This window comes from Leptonychotes weddellii, chromosome 7, assembly GCF_054177405.1.
Source record: "Leptonychotes weddellii isolate Sample4059 chromosome 7, ASM5417740v2, whole genome shotgun sequence".
NCBI classification, from domain to species: domain Eukaryota; kingdom Metazoa; phylum Chordata; class Mammalia; order Carnivora; family Phocidae; genus Leptonychotes; species Leptonychotes weddellii.
The window spans coordinates 108,376,177-108,403,990 of record NC_138375.1 but is presented as its reverse complement, the minus strand read 5'-3'; the positions used below and the strand labels follow the sequence as shown (position 1 = coordinate 108,403,990).

At 38.1% G+C, this 27,814-nt stretch overlaps 1 protein-coding gene across 7 annotated transcripts in view; it reads right to left on the bottom strand.

Annotated features, from left to right (window-relative positions):
• Nucleotides 1–15,684: 15,684 nt before the first annotated feature.
• NR3C1 (nuclear receptor subfamily 3 group C member 1) overlaps nt 15,685–27,814 on the bottom strand; it is a 96,475-nt gene continuing 84,345 nt past the window's right edge. For 6 of the 7 annotated variants that reach the window (XM_081826916.1, XM_031029667.2, XM_031029668.2 and 3 more), the window contains 2 exons: nt 20,449–20,606; nt 15,685–19,870 (listed from right to left, as the gene is read on the bottom strand). In XM_081826916.1, the coding sequence (XP_081683042.1) occupies nt 19,718–19,870; nt 20,449–20,606 (311 nt within the window). In that variant the 3' untranslated portion in view covers nt 15,685–19,717. The remainder of the gene's footprint in view (nt 19,871–20,448; nt 20,607–27,814) is intronic. The other variant, XR_014147202.1, reaches the window with a different exon arrangement.

Sequence of the window (27,814 nt, the reverse complement as noted above, 5' to 3'; positions counted from 1 at the left end):
ATGTTGTCCAGCTTGTGGGCATATAATTGTTCCTAGTAGTCGAAGATTTTTTTAGTTTCTGTGACATCACTTGTAATGTCTTTTGTTTATTTTATTTTGAGTCCTCTCTTTTTCCTTAGTCTAGCTGAAGGTTTGTCAATTTTGTTTATATTTTAAAAAAAACCAAGTTTCTGGATTTCTGACAAGGGAATTTTTCCATGAATTGTTGAATTAGTGTGTTTGTGGAGGTAAGGAAGGAGGGCCCAGGGATTTCTATTCTGCCATCTTGCTGACTTCTAGAAAATAGTAATTTTTTCCCTTATTACTACTAAAATTTATGTAGCTCCTTAACAGTTTACAAAAATCCTTTCAGAATGTGTTATTACATTATGGTATTTACATTATCCCTGTGAAGACTGATATTGTTAATATTCTTATTTATGTATCTGGAAAGTATATGCAAAAAGATTAACAGTTGGCCAAGGTAATACAGTTAATCTAGCTCATATATACTTCATGATTTCACTTCTTGATTTTTTTTTCCTCTCATAGCACCATCTTCAAAATGTAGAATGTTTTAATAAACAAAAAAATGATACAAAGTTTTCAACAGTTGCTTTTTCCACTGCTTTAGTGATAAGAAAAAAAAAAAACAAAACATTTCATTGAATAAGAAGTTCTCAGCAATTGCACTGACAAGTCTCCGGCCCACCAAAGCACCCATTCACTTAGAATGGAGCTAGGCCTTGGAGAATTGGAGCTAAATCAAGACAGGCTTCCTGTCCTTGAGAAGATCTCAATTTAGGGAGTGTGAACAAGGGAACAGATTGTAACATGTGCTGAATGCTGTAAAGGAGGTGTGTGCTGATGCAACAGGCCAAGAAAAGTCTTCCCCAAGATGACCTTTTATAGAAGAACCTTAAGAGAGATGATAGTTCAGTCAGGGGCAGGTCTCTGAGCCCGATGGTACAGAGGCCCAGGGGACATAGCAAGTGGCAATTCCAAGTGGTATGCATGATGTGATGTTGAAGTGTATTTGTGTATGTTGGGCTAAAAGTTGGTGTTGGGGAGACGGAACAGAAAGGGGGCCTAAAGTGGTAAGCTAAGTCTAATCTGAGAAAGGCCTTCCTTGACTTTGGAGTATTTTTGTCTTTGTACGTTTTTATTTAAGTTGCATTTAATTGACATACAGTGTAATATTAGTTTCAGTTGTAGAATTTAGTGATTCATCACTTCCATGCAACACCCAGTGCTCATCACAAGAGGTTTAACATTTATCCTATGGGGAAGCATCAGAAGCTTTTGAATGGAAGGCCTGCATGGCCAGATTTGGCTGGGGAGGTAAGTGTGGGAAGCAGTGTGGAGGCATGTTTGCAGGTGGTGAGACAAGATCGATGAGATTTTTGCTGTCATTCCGCTGAGGCATCATAAGGGCTTGTGTAGCAGTGTCTGGGGGACTTTAAAACAGGACTTTTTGAAAGAACTTCAAGCCAGATGTTTTAGCTGGAAAATAGAACTTACACATGTTAGTGATGGTCCCAATTTCTAATCTGAGAACCTTTATATGAACTCTTTTCAGTGCCTAATGTTCTTTAAGAGATAATTTAGGTCTGTGTCTTATTTCTAAGGGCAATTATATCTGATTCTATAAGCTGAAGTTTGTTTTTGTTTTTAAACTTCATGTTTATTGAGGCATAATTTACATATAGTAAAGTTCACTGTATTTAATGTACAACTGAGAGTTTTGCCAGACTCACACCATTATGGAAACGTATGTAAGCACCACAACAATCAAGGCATGGCTCCATAAAGTTCTCTGCTTTGTGGTAACTTCCCTCTTCTCCCCAGCCCCTGGCAAGCACCGATTGGATTTCTGTTGCTGTGCGGTGGCCTTTAGAGAGTGTCATCTAAATGGAAGCATACAGCCTGAAGCTTCCTTCACTTAGCTCAGCGCTTCTGAGGTTCATCCAAGCTAGTGCATGTCTCTATCTTTCTTTGATTTTTAGTGCTGAGTAGTATTCCGTTGTATGACTTACCATGATTTATTTTTCATTTATTGATGGGCTTTTTCTATTGTGTCTGTTTTTGACTTCACAAGTAAAGCTGCTATGAATGTTAATGTACAAATGAACAAACCTGTGGACATACCCTTCTTTTTCTTTGGGGTACTTAAGTAGCTGGAAGTTGACTGTGTACAGCATAGGGTAGATATATATTTAACTTTTTAAGAAACTACTTCTTTCTGTAGCATTGGTACCATTATCCATTCCCATCCGCAGTGTAGCAGAGTTACAGTCCTCCACATTCAACATTGGGTATAGTCTTCTTAATTTTAATATCCTAATAGGTGTGTAGTGTTATACTACTGTGGTTTATTTTGTATTTCCCTAATATCTTTGATGATCATTTTTAAATGCCTGTTTCTCATCTGTATTTCTTATTTGGTGAAGCGTTTCTTCAAATATTTTGCTTTTTTTAATAAAAATGCTTATTGTTGAGTTTTGAAGAGCTCTTTACATATTCCGGGCACAAATCACAAATTCTTTATAGGGATTTATGCCTTAAAAAAACTTTTCTCCCAATTTGTGGTTTCTCTTTTCTTTTTTTAAAGATTGATTGATTGATTTGAGAGAGAGAGACAGAGGTAGCGACAGAGAGCATGAGCGAGGAGGAGAGTGGAGAAGCAGGCTCCCCGCTGAGCAGAGATCTTGATGTGGGGCTCGATCCCAGAGTCCTGGGATCATGACCCAAGCCGAAGGCAGACGCTTAACTGACTGAGCCACCCAGGCATCCCCGATTTCTATTTTCTTAAGTGTGTTTTGAAGAGCATATGTTTGAAATTTTGATGAAATCTAATCTCTCAATTTGCTTTGCTATGGATTGTGCTTCTGGTGCATGTCTAAGAAATCTTCACTCTCCGAAGGTCACAGAGATTTCTCTCTTATGTTTCAATCTGTATATTTTATAGCTTTAAGTTTTACATTTATGTCTGTTTCATTTTGGGTTAGTTTATATATGTGGTGCAAGGTATAGATCCAAGTTCATTTTTAGAACTTGAATAGCCGGTTGTTTTAGTCATTTGTTAAAAAGACTTTTTTTTTTTTTTTAAGATTTTATTTATTTATTTGAGACAGAGAGAATGAGAGACAGAGAGCATGAGAGGGAGGAGGGTCAGAGGGAGAAGCAGACTCCCTGCCGAGCAGGGAGCCCGATGTGGGACTCGATCCTGGGACTCCAGGATCATGACCTGAGCCGAAGGCAGTCGCTTAACCAACTGAGCCACCCAGGCGCCCTTTTTTTTTTTTTTTTTAAAGATTTAAAAAGACTCTTTTTCTATTGTGTTGCCTCTGTACGTGTGTGAAGAGTTGGTCTCTGTATAAATGTGGGTTTCTTGGAGTCTCTAGTCTTTTCTGTTGGAATATCTGTTTTTATGCCAGTACCATGCTATTGTGACGACTATAGTTTTACAATAATTTTGGAATCAGGTACAGTTAGCCCTCTAACTTTGTTCTTCTACTTTATAGATGTTTTCATTATTCTAGATTCTTTTCATTTACACATGATCTTAGAATGTGCTTGTAAATTTCTGTGGAAGCCTACTGGGATTTTGATTGTGGTTACATTGAAACTATGGGGCAATTGAGGAGAATTGACATCTTAATCATATTAAGTCTTTTATCACATGAACAGATATGTCTCTATGTATTTTTAAGTATTCTTTAACTTTTCTCAGCAGTAGTTTATACATTTCAGTGTATAGGTTTTTCACATGCTTTGTCAGGTTTGTCTCTAAGTATTTATTTTTTGAATCTATTGGAAATAGTATCTTAAACTATCAGTTTCTAATTGTTTGTTGTCATTGTGTCTGTAAAGGACCAGGTAGTAAATATTTTAGGTTTTGCAGGCCATATGTCTCTGTCACAAGCATTCAACTCTGCCATTGCAGTATGAAAGCAATGTAAATCACATATAAAATGAATAAGTGTATATATTTAAAAAACATTTTATTTACTAAAATAGGCAGTGGCTAGGTTTGGCCCTAAGTCATGATTTGCTGACCGTTGTTGTATTCTGTAACCTTGCTAAGTTCACTTATTAGTTCTCATAGCTTTTTACTTATTTTTACTTTTATTTATTTATTTATTTATTTATTTTATTTTTAAAGATTTTATTTATTTGACACAGAGAGACAGCGAGAGCAGGAACACACGCAGGGGGAGTGGGAGAGGGAGAAGCAGGCTTCCCGCCGAGCAGGGAGCCCGATGCGGAACTCGATCCCGGGACCCTGGGATCAAGACCCGAGCCGAAGGCAGACGCCCAACAACTGAGCCACCCAGGTGCCCTACTTTCATTTTTTTAATTGAAATAGAGTTGACGCACTATGTTACATTAGTTTGAGGTGTACAGCGTAGTGATTCCCCATTTTATGTTATGTTATTTTTACTACAAGTGTAGCTCTCATCTGTTACCATATGACACTGTTTCAGCACCATCGACTATATTCCCTATGCTGTCCCTTTCATTGCGTGATGTATATGTTCCCTGACTGGAAGCCTACCTCCCATTCCCCTTAATCCATTTTGCCTATCCTCCCACTCTCTTCCCCTCTGGCAGCCACTAGTTTGTTCTCTGCATTCATGGGTCTGTTTCTGCTTTTCTGTTTTGTTTTCTTTTTTAAATTCCACATATGAGTGAAATCATGTACTATTTGTCTGTATCTGGCTTATTTCACTTAGCATTATACTCTCTAGGTTCAACCATGTTGCTGCAAATGTTAATTTTTCATTCTTTTATATGGCTGAATAATATTTCATTGTATGTGTATACCACATCTTTATCCATTCATCTATCGATGGACATGTGGGCTGCATCCAGATCTTGGCTGTTGTAGATAATTCTGCAGTAATCATCATAAGGGTGCATATATCTTTTTCAATTAGTGTTTTATTTTTATTTTTTTTTAAAGATTTATTTATTTGAGAGAGCGAGAATGAGAGAGAGAGAGAGTACATGAGAGCGGGGAGGGTTAGAGGGAGAAGCAGGTTCCTCGCCGAGCAGGGAGCCCGATGCAAGACTCGATCCAGGGACTCCAGGATCATGACCTGAGCTGAAGGCAGTTGCTTAACCAACTGAGCCACCCATGCGCCCCTCAATTAGTGTTTTATTTATCCAGTAGTGGAATTACTGGATCATATGGTATTTCTAGTTAAGTTTTTGAGGAACCTCCAAAAAAACTGGCTGCACCAATTTACATTCTTACTGACAGTGAAGGAGAGTTTCTTTTTCTCCACATCCTTGCCAACACTTCTTTTTGATAATAGCCATTCTCAGAGGTGTGAGGTGATACCTCATTGTGGTTTAGATTTGCATTTTCTTGATAAGTGATGTTGTGCATCTTTTCATGTGTATGTCCATCTGTATGTCTTCTTTGGAGAAGATGTCTCTTTAGATCTGCTCATTTTTAATTAGATTTTTTTTTGGTGTTGAGTTGTATAAATTCTTTATATACTTTGGATATGAACCCCTTATTGGATAATTGTTTGCAAATATCTCCTCCAATTCAGTAGGTTGGCTTTTTGTTTGGTTAATGGTTTCCCTTCATTACACAAAAACCTTTTATTTTGATGCAGTCCCAATAGTTTATTTTGCTCATTTCCCTTGCCTGCAGAAGCATACACAGCAAAATGTTGTTAAGACCAATATCCAAGACATTACCACCTATGTTTTTTTCTACGAGTTTTATGGTTTCAAATCTCACATTTAGGTCTTTAATCTGTATTGAGTTTATTTTTGTGTATGGTGCAAGAAAGTGTACATTCTCTTGCATGTAGCTGTCCAGTTTACTGATAAGACTGTATTTCCCTATTGTATATTTTTGCCTCCATTGTTGTAAACTAATTGATCATATAAACATGGGATTACTTCTGGGCTCTATTCTGTTCCGTTTATTTGTGTGTCTATTTTTTGTGCCAGTACCATACTGTTTTGATTACTATGTCTTTGTAGTATAGCTTGAAGTCTGGGATTGTGATAATTTGAACTTTGTTCATCTTTCTTGAGTGCTTTGGCTATTCACAGTCTTTTGTGGTTCCATACAAATTTTAGGATTGGTGGTTCTATTTCTGTGAAAAATATTATTTACATTTTGATAAGGATTGAACTGAATCTGTAGATTGCTTTGTGTAGTATGGACATTTAAAAAATATTCTTCTAATCCTTGTAAATGGAATATCTTTCCATTTGTGTCATCTTAAATTTCTTTCATCAGTGTTTTATAGTTCTCACAGTACAGGTCTTTTACCTCCTTGGTTAAGTTTATTCCTAGGTATGTTTTTTTGGGTACAGTTGTAAATGGAATTGGTTATTTCTGCTAAATTCATTACTTTTAATAGTATTTTAGTAGAGTCTTTAGGATTTTCTGTGTATAATATCATGTCATGTGCAAATAGTGACAGTTGTTCTTCTTTACCAATTTGGATGCCTTTTATTTCTGTTTCTTGTCTAATTGCTGTGGCTAGGACTTTCAGTACTATGTTGAATAAAAGTAGCAGGGCTGGACATCCTTGTTTGTTCCTGATCTTAGAGGGAAAGCTCTCAGTTTTTCTCCACTGTGTATGATGTGGGTTTGTCATATATGGCCTTTATTATGTTGAGGGTTTTTATCATGAATGGATGTTGAATTTTGTCAAATGCTTTTTCTGCATCTGTTGTAATGGCTGTGTGATTTTTATCCTTCATTTTGTTAATGTGGTGTATCATGTTGAATGATTTGTGGATGGTGATCCACTGTGGGAATAGTTTGAGGAGAACAGGTATTAACTCTTCTTTAAATGTTTGGTAGAATTCCCTTGTGGATCCATCTGGTCTTGGACTCTTGTTTGCTGGGAGTTTTTTGATTACCAATTCAATTTTGTTACTGGTAATAAGTCTGTCCAAATTTCCTATTTCTTCTTATTCACTTTTGGAGGATTTTATATATATATAAATGCATATATATATGGATATATATATGTGAATATATGGATATGGATATATAATGGATATATAATGTGTGTGTGTAGGTATGTGTGTATGTGTGTGTATATATACACACATATACATACATATATATAATGGACACACACTCTCAGTGGAATATTATTCAGCCATCAAAAAGAATGAAACCTTATGTCTTTTGATTGGAGCATTTAGAACCTTTACATTTAGAGTAATTATTGATAGGTATTTACTTAAAGCCATTTAAAAAATTGTTTTCTGGTTGTTTTTGTGGTTCTTTATTCTTTTTTTTGCTTTCTTGTGATTGATGACTTTTTTTAATGTTATGATTGACTTCCTTTTTCTTTATTTTTTGTGTATGTATTAGAGGTTTGTGGTTTGAGGATACTGTGAGGTTCATATGAACCTAATATTTGGCACTCTGTATTAAGCTGATGGTCACTTAAGTTTGAACACATTCTAAAAGTTTATTTTTACTCCTCCCTCCATGTTTTATGTATATGTCTTCCTATTTTACTTCTTTTTATTTTGTGAGTCCCCTTTCCTATTTTTTAGACATAATTGATTTTGCTACTTTTGTCTTTTAACCTTCATACTAGCTTTATAAGTGATTACTACCTCTATTATAAGTTTGCCTTTTCATGATATTTTTTCTATTCATCATTTTCTTTTAATTATAGCCTTTTCCACTTATAGAAGTCCTTTAACATATTTTGAGGTCTTGTTTAGTGGTGATGAACTCCTTTAACCTATGTTTGTCTGGGGGATTCTTTATCTCTGTTTTAATTCTGAATGATGACTTTGCCTGGTAGAGCACTCCCTTCTGGCCTACAGAAAAAAATCAATTTCTGCTGAAAAATCAGCAGATAAACTTACAGGGTTTTTCTTGTATGTTATCAGTTGCTTCTCTTGTTGCTTTTAAAATTCTTTATCTTGAATCTTCAACATTTTAATTATTATATGTTGTACCGTGGATCTCCTGGGTTCATCTTATTTGGAACTCCCTGTGTTTCCTGAACTTGGGTGTCTGTTTCCTTTCCCAAGTTAGGGAAGTTTTCAGCTATTAGTTCTTCAAATAAGTTTTCTTCCCCTTTATCTGTATCTTTTCCTTCTGGACCACTATAATGTGAATGTTTCTTTGCTTAGTGTTGTCCAAGAGATCCCTTAACCTATTCTCATTTTTTAAATTCTTTTTTTCTTTTTGCCTTTCAGCTTGGGCGCTTTCCATTAAACCTGTCTTCCAGATTGCTGATCTCTTTTTCTGCATTCTCTAATATTATTGTTGATTCCCTCTGATGTACTTTTCATTTCAATTGTAGTGTTCTCCAACCGGATTGGTTCTTTTTTTTATATTTTCTACCTCCTTGTTGAAATTCTGAATTCATCTACTCTTCTCTCCAGTCCACTGAGCATCTTTCTGACCTTTACTCTGAACCTTTTATCAGGTAAATTTATTATCTCTGTTTCATTTAGTTCTTTTTCTGAGGTTTTGTCTTGTTCTTTTATTTGGAGCCTATTCCTCTGTCTCCTATTTTGCTTGACTCACTGTGTTCCAGTGAATTAGATGGGACAACTACTCCTAAACTTGAAGGAATGGTCTTGTGTATGGTTATAGACTATGTAGACTATGTGCCTGGTGTAGACTATGTGCCTGGTGACTTTGGCTGACTGGCTGGAGCTTGGCTGGCATAAGCTGGAGTTTCTGGGGTAGTCTGTTTGGGGATGCATGGTTGGGATAGTTGGAGCCGAAGTGAATGTGGGCTGGTGTGGTTCCAGGGTTCTCCATTCAGGAGGCACCCTGGCAGTACAGTTGAAGCTGAAGTGGGTACAAGCAGGGATCCTGGAGTTCTTTATGTAGTGGTGCCCTGGTGGTTGGAGCCTAGACAGTTGCAGGCTGGGATGCTCTATGAACGGGCTGCTCTGTGCAAGGGATGCTCCATGCAGGGGTGCTTCTGGCGAGTCATCCAGAACCAAGGGCAGCATTGGCTGGGAAGTCCTGGGGGTGCTCTAGTAAGTCATCTGGAGCTGAAGTGGTGTGGGCCTGGAGTGTTCCAGGGTGCTCTGTGCCTGTATCACTTTAGTGAGATAGCTGAAATATAATGAGTGCTAACCAGGAGGGTCCTGGCGTACACTGTGCTGGGGCTGCGCTGGGATCACATGGGCTGGTGTAGGCTAGTGACCTGGGTCTCATTGAGGTGGTGGCCAGCTGTGGCACTGGGTCTGTGCTCTGGTCTGTACTGTTAAGGTGCAGGGGGGAGCATAAACCATGGTGCTTACCAGCCCTTCCCACTCAGAGAGTGTACGAGTAGCTCCCCTGACGTTTTGCAGGGTTTTAAGGCTGGATCTTTAATATTAATTGTTCTTTTAAGCCATGGGTTTTTGTCTGTGTCCCAGGGATATGAATCTGCTCAAGTTCCTCTGTACTATTTCGCCCCATGGCAGTTCACAGGGCTATGGTGCTGGTTCCAGCACCACGGTGCTGGAAAGGATGGTGTGTCTCCGTCACTCCGTCCCTCTTGCTATTCTCTCTGCGCTCTCTCTCTCTCTTATCGTACAGAAGCTGGTCAATCAGCCCTCAGTTCTTCAGGAAGAATTGTTTATAAATAGATGTGTGTCTGTGGAGGAGATGAGTCCAGGGTCTTTCTGTGTCACCACCTTGGACACTCTCCTCTAGCAGCTCTTTAAAACTAATTTATTGAGATGAAATTAATATAACATAAAATTAACCATTTAAAAGGAAGTAATTCAGTGGCATTTAGCATAGTCATAGAGTGCAACCATCCGGTCCAAAACATTTCCATAACCCCAAAGTAAAACTCTTATCCATAAAGTAATTTCTCCTTATTATCCCTTTTCCTCAGCCCCCAAAAACCATCAGTATAATTTCTATATTTATAGATTTATCTATTAGAGGTGTTTGATATAAATGGAATCTAACAATATGTGACATTTTGTGTCTCAGGTTTTCATTTAGCATATTGTTTTGGAGGTTCATCCATGTTGTACCATGAATTAGTACTTCATTCCTTTTTATGGCTGAATAAGATTTCATTGTTTATATGTACTACCATTTACTTATCCATTCATCCATTGATGGACATGTGGGCTCTTTCTACCTTTGTCTATTGCAGATCTGCTATTATGAACATGTGTGTATTGCTTGAGGACCTGTTTTCAGTTCTTTTGTGTACATATCTAGGAGTGGAATTTCATGGTCCTATGATAATTCTGTAGGTAACTTTTTTGAAGTCTAGTTGCATTTCTGTAGATTCCACAAAATTTTTGCATGGGTGATCATTTGGTCTTTGAATAAGTATGATTTTATTTCTCTTTCTAATCTAAATGCTTTTTTTCTTTCTTTCTTGTGTGATTGTTTTGGGTAGAGCTTCCAGTGCAGTGTTAAATGGAAATAATAAGAGTGGACATCTTTGTTCTGTTACTGAAATTAGAAGGGAAATACAGTCTTTACACATTAAGTACAGTGCTCACAGAAGGTGTTTGTAGATGCCCTTTATTATGTTGAGGAAGTTCCCTTTTATTCCTACTTTGCTGAGAGTGTTAGCTTTTAATTAAGAGTGTATGTTGGGTTTTATCACATGCTTTGTCTGCATCTGTTTGGAAAATCATACAGATTTTTCTTTTTTAGTTTTTCCACTATTGTCAGTTATATTGGTTGATCTTGAAACATGAATCCAACTCTGTATTCCTGGGGTAACCCCTTGGTCATGATGTGTCGTCCTTTTAATATAGTTAGATTCTATTTGCTAAAGTGTTGTTTAGAATTTTTGTATCTATGTTTATGAGGGACAGTCTATAGTTTTCTTGTAATTATTGCCTAATTTTGGTATCAGGTTAATTAATGCTGGCTTCATAGAATGGATTGAGAATTATTCCCTCTTCAGTTTTTTGTTTGTGTTTTTTTGGAAGAGTTTCTGTAGAATTGATATTACTTCTTCCTTAAATGTTGAATAGAATTGACCAGTGAAACCATCTGGGCCTGGAATTTTCTTGATGGAAAGGTTTTTAAGTACAAATTGAGTTTAACTGATAGAGGGCTGTTTTGGTTATATATTTCTTCCTGTTTTGAACATCTTTTTTGAGTTAAAATTCAAATACTATAATATTTACCCACTTAAAATGTATAATTCAGAGGCTTTTCATATCCTCCAAGTTGTGCAACCATCAATACAATTTTTGAGCATTTTCATTAACCCCAAAAGAAGACCAGTACCCATTAAGCAGTCACACCTCACTGTCCCCTCCTCTTCCTCCTGCCCCTGGAACCACAGACCTACTCTGGATATTTAATATAAATGATTTATAAAATATGTGGTCTTTGTGATTGGCTTCTCTTACTTAACATAATATTGTCAAAGCCCATCTGTGTTGTATGCATGCCCCCGTACTTCATTCCTTTCTATTGCCAAATAATATTTCACTGTATAGATATACCACGTTTTATTTATCCATTTATTAGTTGATGAACATTTAGATTGTTTCCACTTTTTGGTTTCTTATAAATAATGCTGATCTGAATATTTGCATATAAGTTTTTATGTGGACATGTTTTCAGTTCTTTTGGGTATATTTAAAAAAAGATTTATAGTAGTGATTTTGAGCTCAGAATGTTCTCTATCTCATTAATGCCAATTCATGCAATTTAGTTCACATTTATATGCATCAGTTACAGGGAGAGCCTGGGGGAACTCTGCATGTGGGATGAAAGAGTAACAGGGTGGTTGCCTTTTTTTTTTTGGCAGTCTCCTTACTGACCAGGAAATATTCTGTATAAAAGCCCTCAATCAAATCTGTAACTTCGCCACTTCTCCTCTGATCTTAATTGCCTTGGCACTGCTCTTCTCTGTGAGATACTCATTGGAAATGGAAGACCCTTTCTGAAAGAATGGTCCCTTCTTCTGGGGACCCTTGCCAAGGGCTGATAGTTGGGAATGTATGACATAATGAAAATGCAGGCCAGTATCCTAACAGTCTCCCCTAACCCTGTGTGTGACCTTTCTTTATTAGGGTATGTGAGGTTGAAAGTTTGTATACAGTCCTGGTGTTCACATCATTCTTCATCATTCACTTTTTCTGTGTACTTTTGGGGAGAGCATTAAAAAAAAATTCCCCTTTTAGATTTCCTTGAGGATTTAAAAAACAGCTAACATGTCTTGAGCACTTCTAGTGTAGTAGACACTGAGCGAAGAGGATTAAATACTGTATCTCATTTACTTCTCTCATTCCTTTAAGATGATGTTACTCCATTTTTCATGTGGAACTGGAGTGGTTATAGAACTTTCCCAAGGTCACAGATAGAGTTAAAAGATAGAAGTAAGACTTGAGCCCAGATTTATTGCATTATAAAGTTGTAGCTACTAAGGTCTTAGTTATTAACACTTAGTATTTGAGCCACACATCCTTTGTATTTAAAATGAGCTCATGTATGCTAGTTTTGTGTTTACTTGACACGTTTGTGGTCGCTTTGCACATGGTGGCCGTCTCAGGGTGAGTACAACACAGAATCAATTAAATATTAGGGGAGTACATTCTTGACCATAAGTAAAATTACATATTGTGAAAAAAAATATTAGGGGAAAATCTATTACTACTGAGTAAGCCCTTGTTTGTGCTCTGAACTTTAATTGATCCTTTAACGCCCAGCACCATGAAAACCTCTTCTGTAGGCTTCTCAGAAAAACAGCTGCATCAGTCTTTATGTATTCAAAGTACTTCATACTGGCTTCTGATGCAAATGGTGGCTATACATTTGCTTGTCTGCCTGTTATATATTTAAAAAATACATTTCCTTAAAAATATAGAGAGATAACATACATACCACAAAGTTTTCTCACTGTAAGTGTTTTTATTAAGTTTACTGGGTTGTGCAGCCATCAGTATAATCCAGTTTTAGAACATTTCCATCTCCCCATAAAGTTCCCTCATGCCTACTGTCACCCAAGCCCTGTTGCCATCCCCAAGCACAGGCAGCCTTTGATCTGCTTCTGTATCTGTAGACACGCCTCTTCCGGACATCTCATATAAGTGAATCAAGTCACATGTGGTCTTTTGTGTCTGACTTTTTACTCAGCATATTGGTTTTGAAGTTCATCCATGTTAGAGCATGCATTCTGTCACTTTCTTATTGCTGTATAGTATTCTCTGGTATGGATATGCCACATTTTGTTTATGGCTTCATCAGTTGATGGACATTGGGGTGTTTGCACTTCTGGGCTGTTATGAATACTGTTGTGAACATGTGCATGCATGTCATTGTGTGCACATTTTCATTGCTTTTGAGTAGATACAGAGGAGTGGAATTGATGAGCCATGTGGTTACCATCTTTGATTCCTTGGGGGCAGAAACCTCACCTTGAAGTTTTAGTATTGCCTTTGTGGTCTTTAAATTCACTCATTTAGCATGCCCAACACATAGTGGGTCCTGAAACTCATCGGGAGAGATTTATGGTGCATCTTGTATGAACCTTTGGTTTTTATGCACACTCTCCCCGTTTCTCCATTTTGGAGAGTTTTATTCTTATCTCAGTTCCTTACAGTTTTAGCCAACAATCCTAACAGTATTGGATGGCCCCGATTCTTACTTCGAGCACAGCCGCACGTGTACTGAGACAGGGCTCTAGGTGACAGTGACACATGAAGGATCCTAGAAAAGCTTATGGCTATTTTACAGTGTGTACACGATTCCTCTGTTGACCTGCATCAGTTTTCCTTTGTAAGCAACTTTATTCTTCAGTGTGAATGTAGCCCATATGCCCCATATCCCTTGGAGAAATGTTGATTTTCCTGTGGCTGTTGATGAGACAGGTTCCTTGTTGGATATTTGACAAAGTCAAGCATATTGTCTCTGGGCAGTTACTGTTTTTGACCAGCAACATCCCCAGGGGCTAGGACACATGCGTTTAGGAGAAGGAAATATCATTGTTCAGTGTCTAACTCATAATTGATTATGGTAGCAGAAGGGATTAGATTAAAAGGAGATCATGTCACAAGGACTGACACAGAATGCTCAGTATGGGTTCTTCTAATCTAGTTAGGAGCTTCATATTAATAATTTCTCAGTAGTGCTTAAGAGCATGAACTCTGGAGCCAGATGCCCAATGTTTGTGTTTTTTTTTTTTTTTTTAAAGGTTCTATTTAACCACTTCAGAGCTTTGTGACCCTAGGCAAGGAACTCAGTTCTGTAAGCCCGTTTTCTCATATAAATGCAATGAAGGTAATCATGGTAGTTGACAGCACTTGTGAGGAGCATTTTACAGCGCTGCTGTGGAGCTTTGCTAACTTAAATGAGATAATGTATTGAAATGTGACGCCTGGCGCTTGGTTGAATGCTCAGTAAATGTAAAACATTAATCTAAGAACAGAAAAACAAAACCAGTTCCCCAGGAGGCTTGTGGACAAGAGGCATGTTCTTGGACATGGGATAAATGGCCTCATTACAGAGACTTTCCGTTCAGACCTCAATAAAACAGGCGTTAGCTGCTCTGAACCACTTGCTTAAACTCTGAGTCTGTTGCCTTTTTTATAAATGGAGTTAGTATCTTCCTCCGAATTTTTCTCCTTTCATGCATGCACCGGGTGAGGACTCGCTGTTGTGATGTGTGTGACGGTGTTCTCCAGCTCTGCTACTTGCCGGGGACACTGAGGCAGTGCTGTGCGCGCACGCTGCTGCTGGACCTGGGCCTCTGCAGCGCTGAGCGCTGGGGAACGGTTTGCTAGACACACTGCTCCAATCATGTGTTCTGACTGACTGAGGCTACAGGGATAGTATTTTTCTCTCTCGTACTCTTTCTGCAGTATTTATCACCTAGCAAAGCAGGTACATAGCAAATGCTTGGTATACTTAGGATGGCTAAGGCAAACTTGGGTTTTAAATCATAATGCCTTTTTTCTTGGTAAAGGAAGTCAGTGGTGGAGAAAAGAGTATTTATTTTTTAAATTTTTTTTTGAAAGATTTTATTTATTTGACAGAGAGAGACATAGTAAGAGAGGGAACACAAGCAGGGGGAGAGGGAGAGGGAGAAGCAGGCTTCCCGCGGAGCAGGGAGCCCGATGCGGGGCTCGATCCCAAGACCGTGGGATCATGACCTGAGCCGAAGGTAGACGCTTAACGACTGAGCCACCCAGGTGCCCCGAGAAAAGAGTATTTATAGGAAAGTTTGTCTGTGACATCATCCAGTCCACGGATCTGACCTCACACAAGGTACTTTGGGGAAATACTCAAGAGGTTGTACAGAAGAGCTGGTTTACCAGGTGAGCCCCTTCTGAATTTATGGTTTATACTGTGCCTCTGTGCTGCCGTATGTACTAAATATGTTTTTCTCTGGGAGAAATAATTGATTTTAAATTAAGGCAAGAATTTTGGCTAGATAACATGTTTACATAAAATGTCACTTTTCATGATAAAGACTGATCGAGTGGGAGAACCCTTGGGCGTGGGTTCTTCCTTCCCTTCGTACCCTTTGCAGGAATTGGCGTAGGACCATTCGAGGTGTGGACGGCATGGTCTGTGTCTCTGGCACCAGGGTGAAGTTCACTTGGGATTTCCACCCCATTAGCCTGCAAACATCGCCACATCCACTTCAGTGTCTTAAAAAAGTTGCCTGAAGTGATAACTCTGCCTTCAGTAGAAGGAGAAAAAAAAGGAAAATTGGAACTGCATGAGTTTTACAAAAGCATGTTGGAGTCACATAATGAAAAAGCAGATTTTTTTATTATGATGTTTCTCCATATTTGGCATTGCTGTAAATGGCTAACTAACATTTACTGCCAATTCAATACAAATGTGTGGTTTGGTAATACCAGAACAGCAAATTTAAATGAAAAATAAAAGTTAAACATTTCCACACAAGATTTTACAGTCTGACATTTCACTGTGTAGGTAAAAAGACATTTTTTTTTTTTTTACTACAGATTATTATTCAGCATGAATAAAAAACTACAACTTTTTATTTTTAAACAGGAGTCACTGGTTTTAATTTTTACACATTTTTAAAATTACTGTGATAAAAAATAATGAAAAAGCTTCTTAATAATGCCATACACAGTATAATATAGATTTGTCCCCATTATATAGCATTTGTTTAATATACAAAATAGAATATTGACACACTTGAATCTATATGTAGTTAAGCAAGTTATTTGAGGAGGGTATTTTCATACAGCCTTTCATCAGAAAATAAAATCCTTCTTTTAGGCATTTTCTAGAGAGAAGACAATCCTTTCCTGAAAACCTGGTCACTAATCCCTGGTGGACCAGGCTGACTGATCACAGTCTGGAAAATGATGCAACTTCCATTCAAAGTGGTTAAAGTGTCCTTACATTCCTCTTCTCCCATCCAACTCTCAAACCAGGCACGTGAAAACACATTCATTTACAGCTACAGTCTTGAGGGTGACCGGCCAACACTGAAATCTCACTGAGGGCTGCCAGGGTTCTTGAGTTTTGACAGACCAGAGTCTAATCTTACTGTTCATTCCACAGTGATGTCGCTTTAGGGTATTAAACACAAAACTAAGCTAAGACTGATGGAGAAGAGGTGGTTTAGGTAAAAAACTGCCCCTGCCCCCCCCCCAAGTTCTGAAGCGAGGTCAGCTTTCCTTTGCACGCACACCCAGAGCTCACCTGATGCTAACTATCAAGCTCTTCAGACACGAGTCATGTTAGCTTTCCTTTTGGGGTGTCCTTTTCTTTTTCCTCTCTCCAGAAGGTAGATGCCCTTTCAGGTTCCCCTGCCAGAGTTTTAGACAAGCACTTGGACAGTGTCCCCAGCAAGGCCTAAAAACACCGAGAAGGACACATTTTTCCACTAGTAATTAAAAATACGTTTCAGGATTTGCTGTAAGTCACCTCGGCATGTTGCCAACTCTCCCTCAAGTTGCTACAAACTTAGTTTGGGATGACAAGACACCACCTACGTAGAAAATGAAGCTGCTTTCCAATAGCACCGGATCTTTTCTCACTTAAATCGTAACTCTACTCAAACGTAGCTAAGATAACCTTCTTCCTTCCCACTTATTTCACAAGAGCACAACTTCTTTTCCATGTAGGATACAGCCTCCTAGTTTCACAAATGTCAGTTGATTTTCTTTTGACCAAGTGCACGTGTCTCTTTTTTCACTGAACTCTATTTTTTTTGAGAACCAAAGTTGGAACTAAAATAAGAGTAACATGTGATGTGCTTTGTGGTTTTAACCATATAACCTTTCATAATGAACAATAATTTACCTTCCAGAAGCTCTTTTTGAGACTTAACACTGTCATTGATAATAATATTCAAGCGGTATTTCTTAGGCACCAAAAATTTCATATCCAGCTGGGTTACAGACCATCTTAAAATACTTTGAGATCAATTTAAACCATTACAAAAGGAACATTCCCTTTTAGAGAGCATTCAAAAAGCAAATGATTACATTTTTTATTAAATAATTTCTCCAAATACTGAAAAATAACAAATAACATTCAAAAAAGCATTCAAAGAAAACAAACATGTACTCGGTTTGTTTGGAAATGAACTCTAGTAGGATAGAAAGAAATTAGTGTATTATTTGGCAACCTATGGGATTCTGCACTATTTACAGACTGCTGGTACCTCTACGCGTCTTATTGCCAAAGTCCTGAAGCCCCCGTGTTGACCACACTGCTGGAGGGGCTCTGTGCTCTGTGGGAAAGTAGCCCTGCTGTCAGGGAGTGCTGGGAGGGGGTGGGACGGCAGGCACCACCTCTCTGTCCCCGCCCCCCCCCCCAAACTGCACACTTGAGCCAGGGGAGACTCCGCCCACATACCTGGGCGGACAGACTCACTGTGGGAATGAGGAGGGCGGTCACCTACTGTGGGAGGCGGAGGATGACTTGCTCTGTGACCTGAATGGGATGGAGCCTCGGCAGCCTTCACAGCATACGGGGGCCGGTCTCCGTGTCCCTCTTCCCCTAGAGCAAACCTGTTGCGTTTCTGAGACCACTGCTGCCTGTATGAATGCTTGCACACACTATAAATCATATGGGTTCTCCATCAACATTTCTTTGACCCCTACAAAAAATATATAACATGTCGTGATAAAACAATCTCATCTAAAAATCATTCTTATTTTACACTATACAAGCTATTTTACAATCATTTTAATAAATTGCATGTAAAGCTGCAGTAGCCCTTCCCTTCCCAGATTAGTGAATACCAATATGATATATATCTGAAACTATAACTAAATATAAAAATATATTAGAAGTTTCATATTTTTTAATATTAGATTTTCAGTTTTCTATTACACAAATAATTTGGCCACCTTGAATAGAAATCAGATTTCTTGTGGCTTAGTAAATATAAGTTTTTTGAGTTTACAGAAAGTTGGTAAGGTGCACACAGAAAGGGCTACTACAGCTTCTATTTTGTTTAAAATCATTCTCAACAGTGAGGAGAAGTTCACAAGACTTTTGTTAAACTCTATGGCACACAGAGGGATGTGAGGCATGTGTAGTCTTACAAACATGGAAGTCTGACAGTTCGAAATCACAAAAATCAGTAGCTGAGCTTTCCTGCACCGCCAGGAAAGAGAGACCAATTGGTGATGGATGGGAATGTGAAAATGGGTGTCTGGCTACCTTTGCCATATTGGAAATTTATTTGGGGGGTCAAGTTGAGTGAGAGGAAATACTTGGTCTGATTCATATCTCTCAGCTGGTTATCTGGAATCCTGACTTTTTCAAGAACTTATACAAACTACAACAAAAGGTCCTGAACGACCGTTGACCAACTTTCTTGCCATCTAGCCATAGCAGAGATAGGGCATTAAGTGCAAACAGGGCCTCTTGGTAGTTTTTTTTGTTGTTGGTGGTGTTTTTTTTGTTTTTAAATTAGTCGTTTGCAACCATCATCCACAGTTTACCGAGCAGGTCACTGGACTAGGTGCTCTACACCAGTTAGGACAGTTAATTTGCACAGCCTAGAGAATTCTCCACTGAAGCAGATATATACAAAATATGAGCTTTTTTGACGAGAATACTGGAGATATGAGTCAATTTTTGTGGTCTTCTGACAGCTAAGGGCCATCAGGTTAGAAGCACCAACCCATTTTCACACAGAAGATTAATGTTTAGAGTTTGTTTAGGAAAGCTATGAACTAGCTGCCCATCTTAAACAGCTGTACAATAACTTGGATACAAAAATTATGTAAGAAAAAATGAGCAAGCATAGTTCACTGAATATAAAGGAAATTGTTAAAATCAGACAGTAATAGCTATAAAAGGCACAACTTCCCTTTTCTGATATACACTTGTAAACTTTTTTTCAGGTTTCCATGCATAAATCAAAAAATACTATCCTAACTATACAGGGGAAAATACACCAACAAAAATTCTAGAAAACTTTGTCCAGCCAGCTGTGAAAAGTATGAGCAGAAAGTTTGTCACGCAGACTTCGGGCACTGGGGGTTTAGGTGCCATCCTTCCCTGACAGTGGAGATCACCCCCCATGACTGCGGCTCATTTCTGGGGTCCACCTACTATCACTCTCTACTCTTCCCACCACTGAGAAGCGATGGCTTACCTGCTTCTGTTGCCAAGTCTTGGCCCTCTATAAACCACATGTAGTGCGTATTTAAAACGAAAACAAAGACCAGACAAAAACAGGAAAAAATAAAACAGCAAAACCGCTACAGGACAAATTGATAGTTTGTACAGTAAAAGCTATAAATTCAACTTTCTTTAAGGCAACCTTTCTTGTTAAGGCAGTCACTTTTGATGAAACAGAAGTTTTTTGATATTTCCACTTGAATATTTTGGTATCTGATTGGTGATGATTTCAGCCAACATCTCTGGGAATTCAATACTCATGGTCTTATCCAAAAATGTTTGGAAGCAAAAGTTAAGGAGACTTTCAACCACCTGCAAGAGAAAATATACAAACGATTATTCTTAAAAACTTACTGGTAGGAATATCTTGTACTTTTTGGCCTCTAATTTAGAAAATACATCTGACCTAGAATATACCAATCTTTGCTGGACTCCACCAGATAAAGAAGTTCAGTTAAATAAAGTGGGCATTCAGGTTACCAGGCACATTTTGGATTCTTTAGAATTGTATACAGAATTACATGGTGAACTCTAGTACAATAATATGTGAAGGACATATGCTAATTTAATTGATTAGTCGTATAAAAACAGGATATTGATGTTTTTTAGTTAAACAGTGCTATTAAATTCTGTACTGGCATCAGGATGTTCTATGCATGTGACTAGATGAAATAATATTTCATAACTGGCCTTAGGAGAAATGTGTGCCAAACTGAGGTTGACAACATGAGCTCCAACCATCACCAAAATCCGCCAACAGGAAAAGAACCAAAACAAAACCGAAACTATTGAGGTATCATTATATATAATCAATCAGATTATATGTAATTATAATTAACCCAATGTCCCAGACAGTATTCCGGATATCAGGTCTTAGGTCTGACACTTACATCATGCATGGAGTCCAAGAGTTTTGTCAGTTGGTAAAAGCGCTGCCAGTTCTGGCTGGAGTTCCCTTCCCTCTTCACAATGGCTTTTCCTAGCTCTTTGATGTAGGTCATTCGAATTTCATCAAATAGCTCTTGGCTCTTCAAACCTTCCTTAGGAACTAAAAGGTTAAGATGTTGTCAAGAAAAGGATTTTCTCATGGTAACTCTGCCTATGTGCCTGTAGGGCATTTGTTATTAATAGCACGCTTCCTGACATACACTATATATACACTCTGAATACATTCTATGAAAACACAAGCATTTCATGGGCTCAGGAAAGTACAGGCAAGAGAGATTAGGGGATAATAGAAAATTGGAGGATTTAACCTGGAGTCATGCCCTGCTGGGGAGCATGTATCTGCCTTCCCTTGTGTACTTAGAAAATACCTTATGGATTCTAGGTTGTAAAACTGGTATCAAGTCAGTCGTTTTATATTACTCTTCAAAAACTGGTACCGGGGAGAAGGACTGTGAACAGAAGGTTAATCATGTTGTCCGTGAATCCTGCAAAGACTGACTTTTGTACATGGCCAAATTTCTCAAAGTGTGTTCCTAGGAACTCTGGTTCTGTGTTAAATGGTTAGGGAAAAAAGGATTTGGTCAAAATGTAAGCAAAACTAAAGGCTAATACAAAGTTAGGCAGATTACTGGTTTTCAGGATTTGTCAGAGCCAAAATCAGGCACTTTCTAGGGAGGTGAGCATGTTGTTTCCCAAACTTCACTTCCTGTTGCTGACCTCTTAGAAAATGCTGGAATTCAGGAAAAGCACTGGCTTTAGGAACAAGAAGTTTTAATTCTTACTTGCCCTGTGGATTTGAGAATAACCTGCCTGAGCTGTGTCTCCTACTCTTTCTCATTGAGGGTTTTTTTTTTTAATTTGTATATATTGCAAAATGTTCACAATACATCTATACTTAACATCCATCACCATATATTAAACATATTTTTTCTTGCGATGAAAACGTTTAAAATTTACTCAGCAACTTTCACATATATAATATATAGTACTAATAACGATAATCACCATGCTGCATGTGACAGCCACGACTTACTTATTTTATGCCTGGAAGTTTGTCCTTTTTAACCCCCTTCCCCCGCTTTCTCCCACCCTTCAATCCGCCCTCCTGTGGAGACCACCAGTCTGTTCTCTGTACAGACGAGCCTATCTCCTTGTTTGTTTTTAGAGTCCACATATAAGTGAGATTCTATACTTATTTGTACTTGTCTTCCTCTGACTGGCTTCCTTCACTTAGCCTAATGCCCTCAAGGTCCATCCATGTTGTTGCGAGTAGCAAGATGGCACTCTTTTCGATGGTGGAATAATATTCCATCGAATATATGTATACTGTATATACCATATATATCCCATCTTTATCCATTCATCCATAGATGAGCACTTCAGTTGTTTGTGTCTTGGTTATTGTAAATAGTTATTGCCATGAATATGAGGCTACATATATTTTTCAAGTTAGTGTTTTCATTTTGTGTGGACAAATGCCCAGAAGTGGAATTACCGGGTCATGCGGTAGTCCTATTTTTAACTTGAGGAACATCCATACTGTTTTCCACAGTGGCTGCACCACTTTGCATTCCCACCAGAAGTGTGCAGAGTTCCCTCTTCTCCACACCTCTGCCAACACTTATTTCTTGTCTTTTTGATAACAGACATTCTAATAGATGTGAGATGAGATATGGCTTTGATTTGCATTTCCCTGTTAATCACTAGTAATGATGAGCACCTTTTCACGTGCCTGTTGGCCAGTCAGGATTTGCAAGTATTTTCTCCCATTCTGTAGGTTGCCTTTTCATTTTGTTGATCATTTTCTTTGCTGTGCAGAAGTTTTATAGTTAGATGTGGTGCCAGATTTTTATTTTTACTTTTTTGGCCTTTGCTTTTGGTGCTGGATTCAGAAAGTCATTGCCAAGACTGATGTTAAGGAGCTTACTGCCTCTGTTTTCTTCTAGGAGTTTTATAGTTTCAGGTCTTACGTTCAAGTCTTTGATTCATTTTTGGGTTAATTTTTGTGTATGGTGTAAGATAGTCGTCCACTTTCAGTCTTTTGCATATGGCTGTCCATTTTTCCCAGTATCATTTATTGAAGAAACTGTTCTTTCCCCATTGGACACTCTTGGCTACTTTGTTGTAAATTAATTGACCATCTATGTCTGGGTTTATGTCTGTGCTCTCTAATCTCTCCATTGAACTCTGTGCCTCTTGTCTCTTTTTATGCTGGCGCTGTCTTGTTTTTATGACTACAGCTTTGTAATATAGTTTGAAGCCAGGGAGTGTGATGCCTCTAGCTTTGTTCTTCATTCTCTAGGTTTCTTTGGCTATTCTGGGTCTTATTTATAGTTCCATACAGAATTTAGGATTATTTGTTCTGTGAAAAATGCCACTGGAATTTTAAGAGGGATTGCATTTGGAAATATGGACATTTTGACAGTATTCTTCCAATCCATGAATGTGGAATATCTTTCCATTTATTTCTGTCATCTTCAATTTCTCTCATCAGTGTCTTAAGAGTTTTCAGTGTACAGGTCTTTCACCTCCTTGTATACATTTTATTCCTAGATACTTTATTATTTTTGATGCAAATGTAAATGGAGTTATATTCTTAATTTCTCTTTCTGCTAGTTCATTATTAGTGTATAGAACTGCAACAGATTTTTGCATATTGATTTTGTATCCTGCATGGTTAGTAAATCTACTTGTTCTAACAGTCTTTTTGTGGAGTCTTTAAGATTGTAATATCATGTCATCTGCCAAGAGAGTTTTATTTAGTCCTTTTAGATTTGAATGCCTTTTATTTCTTGTCTAATTGCTCTGGCTAGAACCTTAATACTGTGTTGAATAAAAGTGATGACAGGGGATATCCTTGTCTTAATTCCTGATCTTAGAGGGAAAGCTTTCAGCTTTTCACCATTGAGTATGATGTTAGCTGTGGGTTGTCATATATGGCCTTTATTATGCTGAGGTTATGTTCCCTATATACTCATTTTGTTGAAAGTTTTTATCAAAAATGCCGAATTTTGTTAGATGCTTTTTCTGCACCTGTCGAGATGATTTTTACCTTTTATTTTGTTAATGCAGTGTATCACTCTCCCTGGATTTGGACTAGAGCTAGAACAAGGAAAACATTCTGATTCTATGAAACAATACTTGGCACTTGTAAGATGTCAGTATTACTGTGAAAATGAAGGCTACTTAATCAGAAGTGGTAAGAGCCTACCATGTTAAAAATGGGTTAATATATTACAGATAACCTAATTATTGTTAATATCTTAAATATTAAAATTTAATATTTTCACTGATAGTTTATCCGTAATTTTTTTTCTTGCATGTTACCCGATTTCTAAAAATCATGATGGGAGAAGCCCTATGCAGTGCTTACATTTAAAAGAATTTCATCTATCCCAAATTACCCCTAATTATCCTTGTAGCTCCATGAATTTTTTGCTTCATGTGGTTAAGCCATATACTTAGAATTACTTTCCTGGTAGTAGAATGCTTTATGTAAGGAGTATCTTTAAATAAAGAGCTGTTTTTTGTTTTTTGTTTTTTTTCCCTACTTTAAAGTCTGTGCTGATAATAAATGTAGCTGCCATAGATTTCTTTTGGTTTAAAACAGTGGTCAGCAAACCATGACCAGTGGCCTAGTCCCACCAGGAGGCTGTGTTTGTAAATAAAGTTTTATTGCAACATAACCATGCTTGTTCTTTCTCTTGTTGACTGTGTTCATTCTATATGCAGCAGAGTTGAGCAGCTGTGACAGTGTGTATACAAAACTGAAAACATTTACCATCTGACACCCTATAGTGCAAGTTTATCATCACTGGGTTACTGTATGGCCTTTTACTTCAGTCATTCAGTAGCTTTATTTACATATTCTCATGTCAATAGCATAAAGTTGGGTTTTTTTAAATACAGTCTTGGATTTTTTTGTGGGTCTTTTTTTACCTTGGAGCTTTTATCTCCTATTTAATGAAATTGCTGATAAATTTATTTATACACCATTTGTTACTTTCCCTTACCATGCATTTGTTTATGCTCTCCCCCCTCATTTCGTTTGGATTGCTTTTCCTTACCATGTTTGCCTCAGCTGCCACCCCCATCCACCAACTTGGTGGTTCGGTACTTTGCAGTCAAATGCTCTACCCCTGAGTTGGTTCGGTACTTTGTATACTTCTCCTATCTTTAGCCATCATTACTGAAATTTTTTTTAAAAAAGATTTTATTTGAGAGAGAGAGAGAGCGCACAAGCGGGGGGAACTGCAGGCAGAGGGAGAAGCAGACTCCCTGCTGAGCAAGGAGCCCAATGTGGGGCTTGATCTCAGGGCCCTGAGATCATGACCTGAGCCTAAGGCAGACGCTTAACTGACCGAGCCACCCAGGTGCCCCTGAAATTTAAACACTCATTCTTATCAACCTACCCTTCTTGCTTATGTGTAATTATTGTGTATTTCAATTCTGTTTTTTAGACCCTTCAAAACACTACTGTTATTTTATACAATAAATATTAGTTTAAACGTATCTACAGATTTACCATGCTCTGTTCTTTTTTCCTTTTTGGAGATGGGACTCCTTTCCCTTAGCCTAAGTATACCCTTCAATCTTACTTTACTGAGGATCTCTGGTGGCAAACTTTCTTTTCACCTTCATTAAAAAAAGAATGGACTGGTACATTTGACTATTCACATGTCAGGTAATCGATATATTTGGGTTAAGAGCTATCATGTTTGTCACTGTTTTCTACTCATTGCACTGGTTCTTTCTTTTGTAATCCTTGCCTCTTTTCTACCTTCCGTGGTTTTTGCTGAGCATTTCGTATGATTCTAGATTCTCTCCTCTCAGTCTATTATTACTTATTTCTAAAGCTGTTTTCAGTGCTTGCCCTGGAGATCCCCATATACACAGACAACTGATCTACAGCTCCTTTAAATAAGACGGCTCTACCTGATCTGTAGTGCAGGTGCCTACAAACAGTACATGTGGGTCCTCTCTCCTGTCGCGCATTTCCTTCATCCGCATGTTATGATCATCTCATGCACTGTTGCTAAATTACTTTCCACAGTTGTGGGTCAGATCACATAAGAAGAAAAATGAATTTTCATCTTTATTGTTTCCTCCTCTCATGCTCTCCTTTCTGTAGATCCACGTTTCTGAACTGCATCATTTTCATTTCCTCTGAAGAACTTCCTTAAACATTTTACGCAAGGCAGGTCTTGTAGTGACTAATTCTCTGTTTTTGTTTGAGACTCTATTTCACCCTTACTTTTGAAGGATAATTTCACTGGATACATAACTGTAGATTGATTTAACACTAAATATTTCACTTGACTCTCTTCTTGCATGTGTAGTCGCTGATGAGAATCTGATGTCATTTTTATCCTTGTTCCTCTATGGGTAAGCTGTTTTTTCCCCCCCTCTGGCTTCTTTCAGGATTTTTTCTTTGGTTTTCTCCAGTTTGAGTAAAATTCGCCTTGATGTAGCTTTTTTGGTATTTATCTTTTTTGGAGTTTTTTGAGCTTCCTGGGTCTATGTTTTGGCATCTGTCATTCATTTTGGAAAATTCTCAGCCATTATTATTTCATATATTTCTTCCATTCCTTTCTTCTACTTCTTATGTCCTCGTTACTTCTATGTGACACATTGTGTAATGGCGCCCACAGTTCCTGAATACTCCATTCCATGTTGTTTTTATCCTTCTCTTTGCATTTGAGTTTGGGACTCTGCCATGTCTAATCTACTGATGAGCATTCTTCATTTGTATTATAGTATTTTTAGTCTCTAGCATTTCGTTTCTTTCCTAGAGTTTCCACCTCTCTGCTTACATTACCCATGTGTTCTTCAGTGTTGTTTTTTTCCATTAGAGCCCTTAACATAGTAATCATGGTTATGTTAAATTCCCTATCTGATAATTTTAACATCTGTGTCATAGCTGAGCTGGGTCCGATGCTTGTGTGTCTCTTCAGACTGTTTTTTGTTGCTTTTTAGCTTGCATACCTTACCATCTTTTTTTTTTCCTGAACGATGGATATAGATAGATCAGAGTGGAGGTAATGACGCATTTAGTATGAGGTTTTATGTTGATCTGACCAGGAGCTGGACTGTTTCATGTTGGCCATAGAGGTGTTTAACAGAAACTGAAACCTGTTTCCCTGTTTTTATTGGTTTCCCTTGTTGTTTTGGGTTTCCCGGAGAACTCCTTAAATGGCTGTGCTCTGCAGTTCTGGCAGTTGTAATCCAGTTACTATCCTGGAGCCCTACAGGGTGGTTAGGTGTTGGGGATGTGGGGCGGTGGGTCTTAATCCTTTTATGATGACATCTGTGTTATCATGACCTTCAGGAGCGTTTCTGAACCTCCTCCCCCCCCCCCCTTACAGGAGACAGGAAGGGAGAGGGGGCTGCAATGATCTTTCTGCCCTTTCCCTCAGGTCAGATAAAGCTCTCTTACAGCGGTTTCCCTCAGAGGGCAAAAACAGGGGGCTCTTTCTCTGATCTTCACGGTGAGAACGTGGTATGGCTTCTGCAGGTAAACTGCAAGGAAGCGTGGGGAGACAACCCCCATAGTTTTTAATTTTCAAGCTCTTCCTCTCTCGCCAGCAATTCATCAGAATTACGGTGAGTGTTCCAGCAGTTCCCGGCTCCCGATGCTTCTGTCCCCAGTAAGCTGATCATGGCTGTGCTTCCGTCTGCCTGTTTCTCTAGATTTTGATGTGGCCATTTGCCTTATGACCTCAATTATCTGATGGATCCAAGAAAAGTTACTGATTTTCAGTTCAGCTTCTTCTTGTTGAGGATGGGAATGGCAGCATCCAAGCTGTTTACTTGTAAGAGCTGAAGCTGGAAGTCCACCTTCATTTTCCAATATTTTTTTCCTTAGCACTGTTTCAGCCCTCCTCCCTCACTCATGCCTCTTATCCTGTTCATTTACGTACATGATTTACATGTACATATATATACATGTAAAAAACTGTATTCTGGCTAAAAATTTAGTAAGTTTAAAGACAGAGGTTGGAAACATATGTGTAATATACCCTCTGAGTACAGCTAACCTCTTTGGGTTCTTGCCTGCAGGTGGTCTAGCTTAGGGTACCTATTCTAGTATTCTGTCAGACTAGAAATCTGATTATATCTAATGGTATGTATTTTATTCCTTCTTGGTTCTATGCTTTTTTTTTTTTTTTTTAAGGAACCAGTGATACTAGTTCAGTTTACTTTTTCGTATCCTCTGCAATGATAAAAGTACATGTAGTATAAAACGTAAGTCACCTTTTTTTTACAAATAAGATTGGTTAGCTCACATCCTTAACAAGTGTGCTGTGT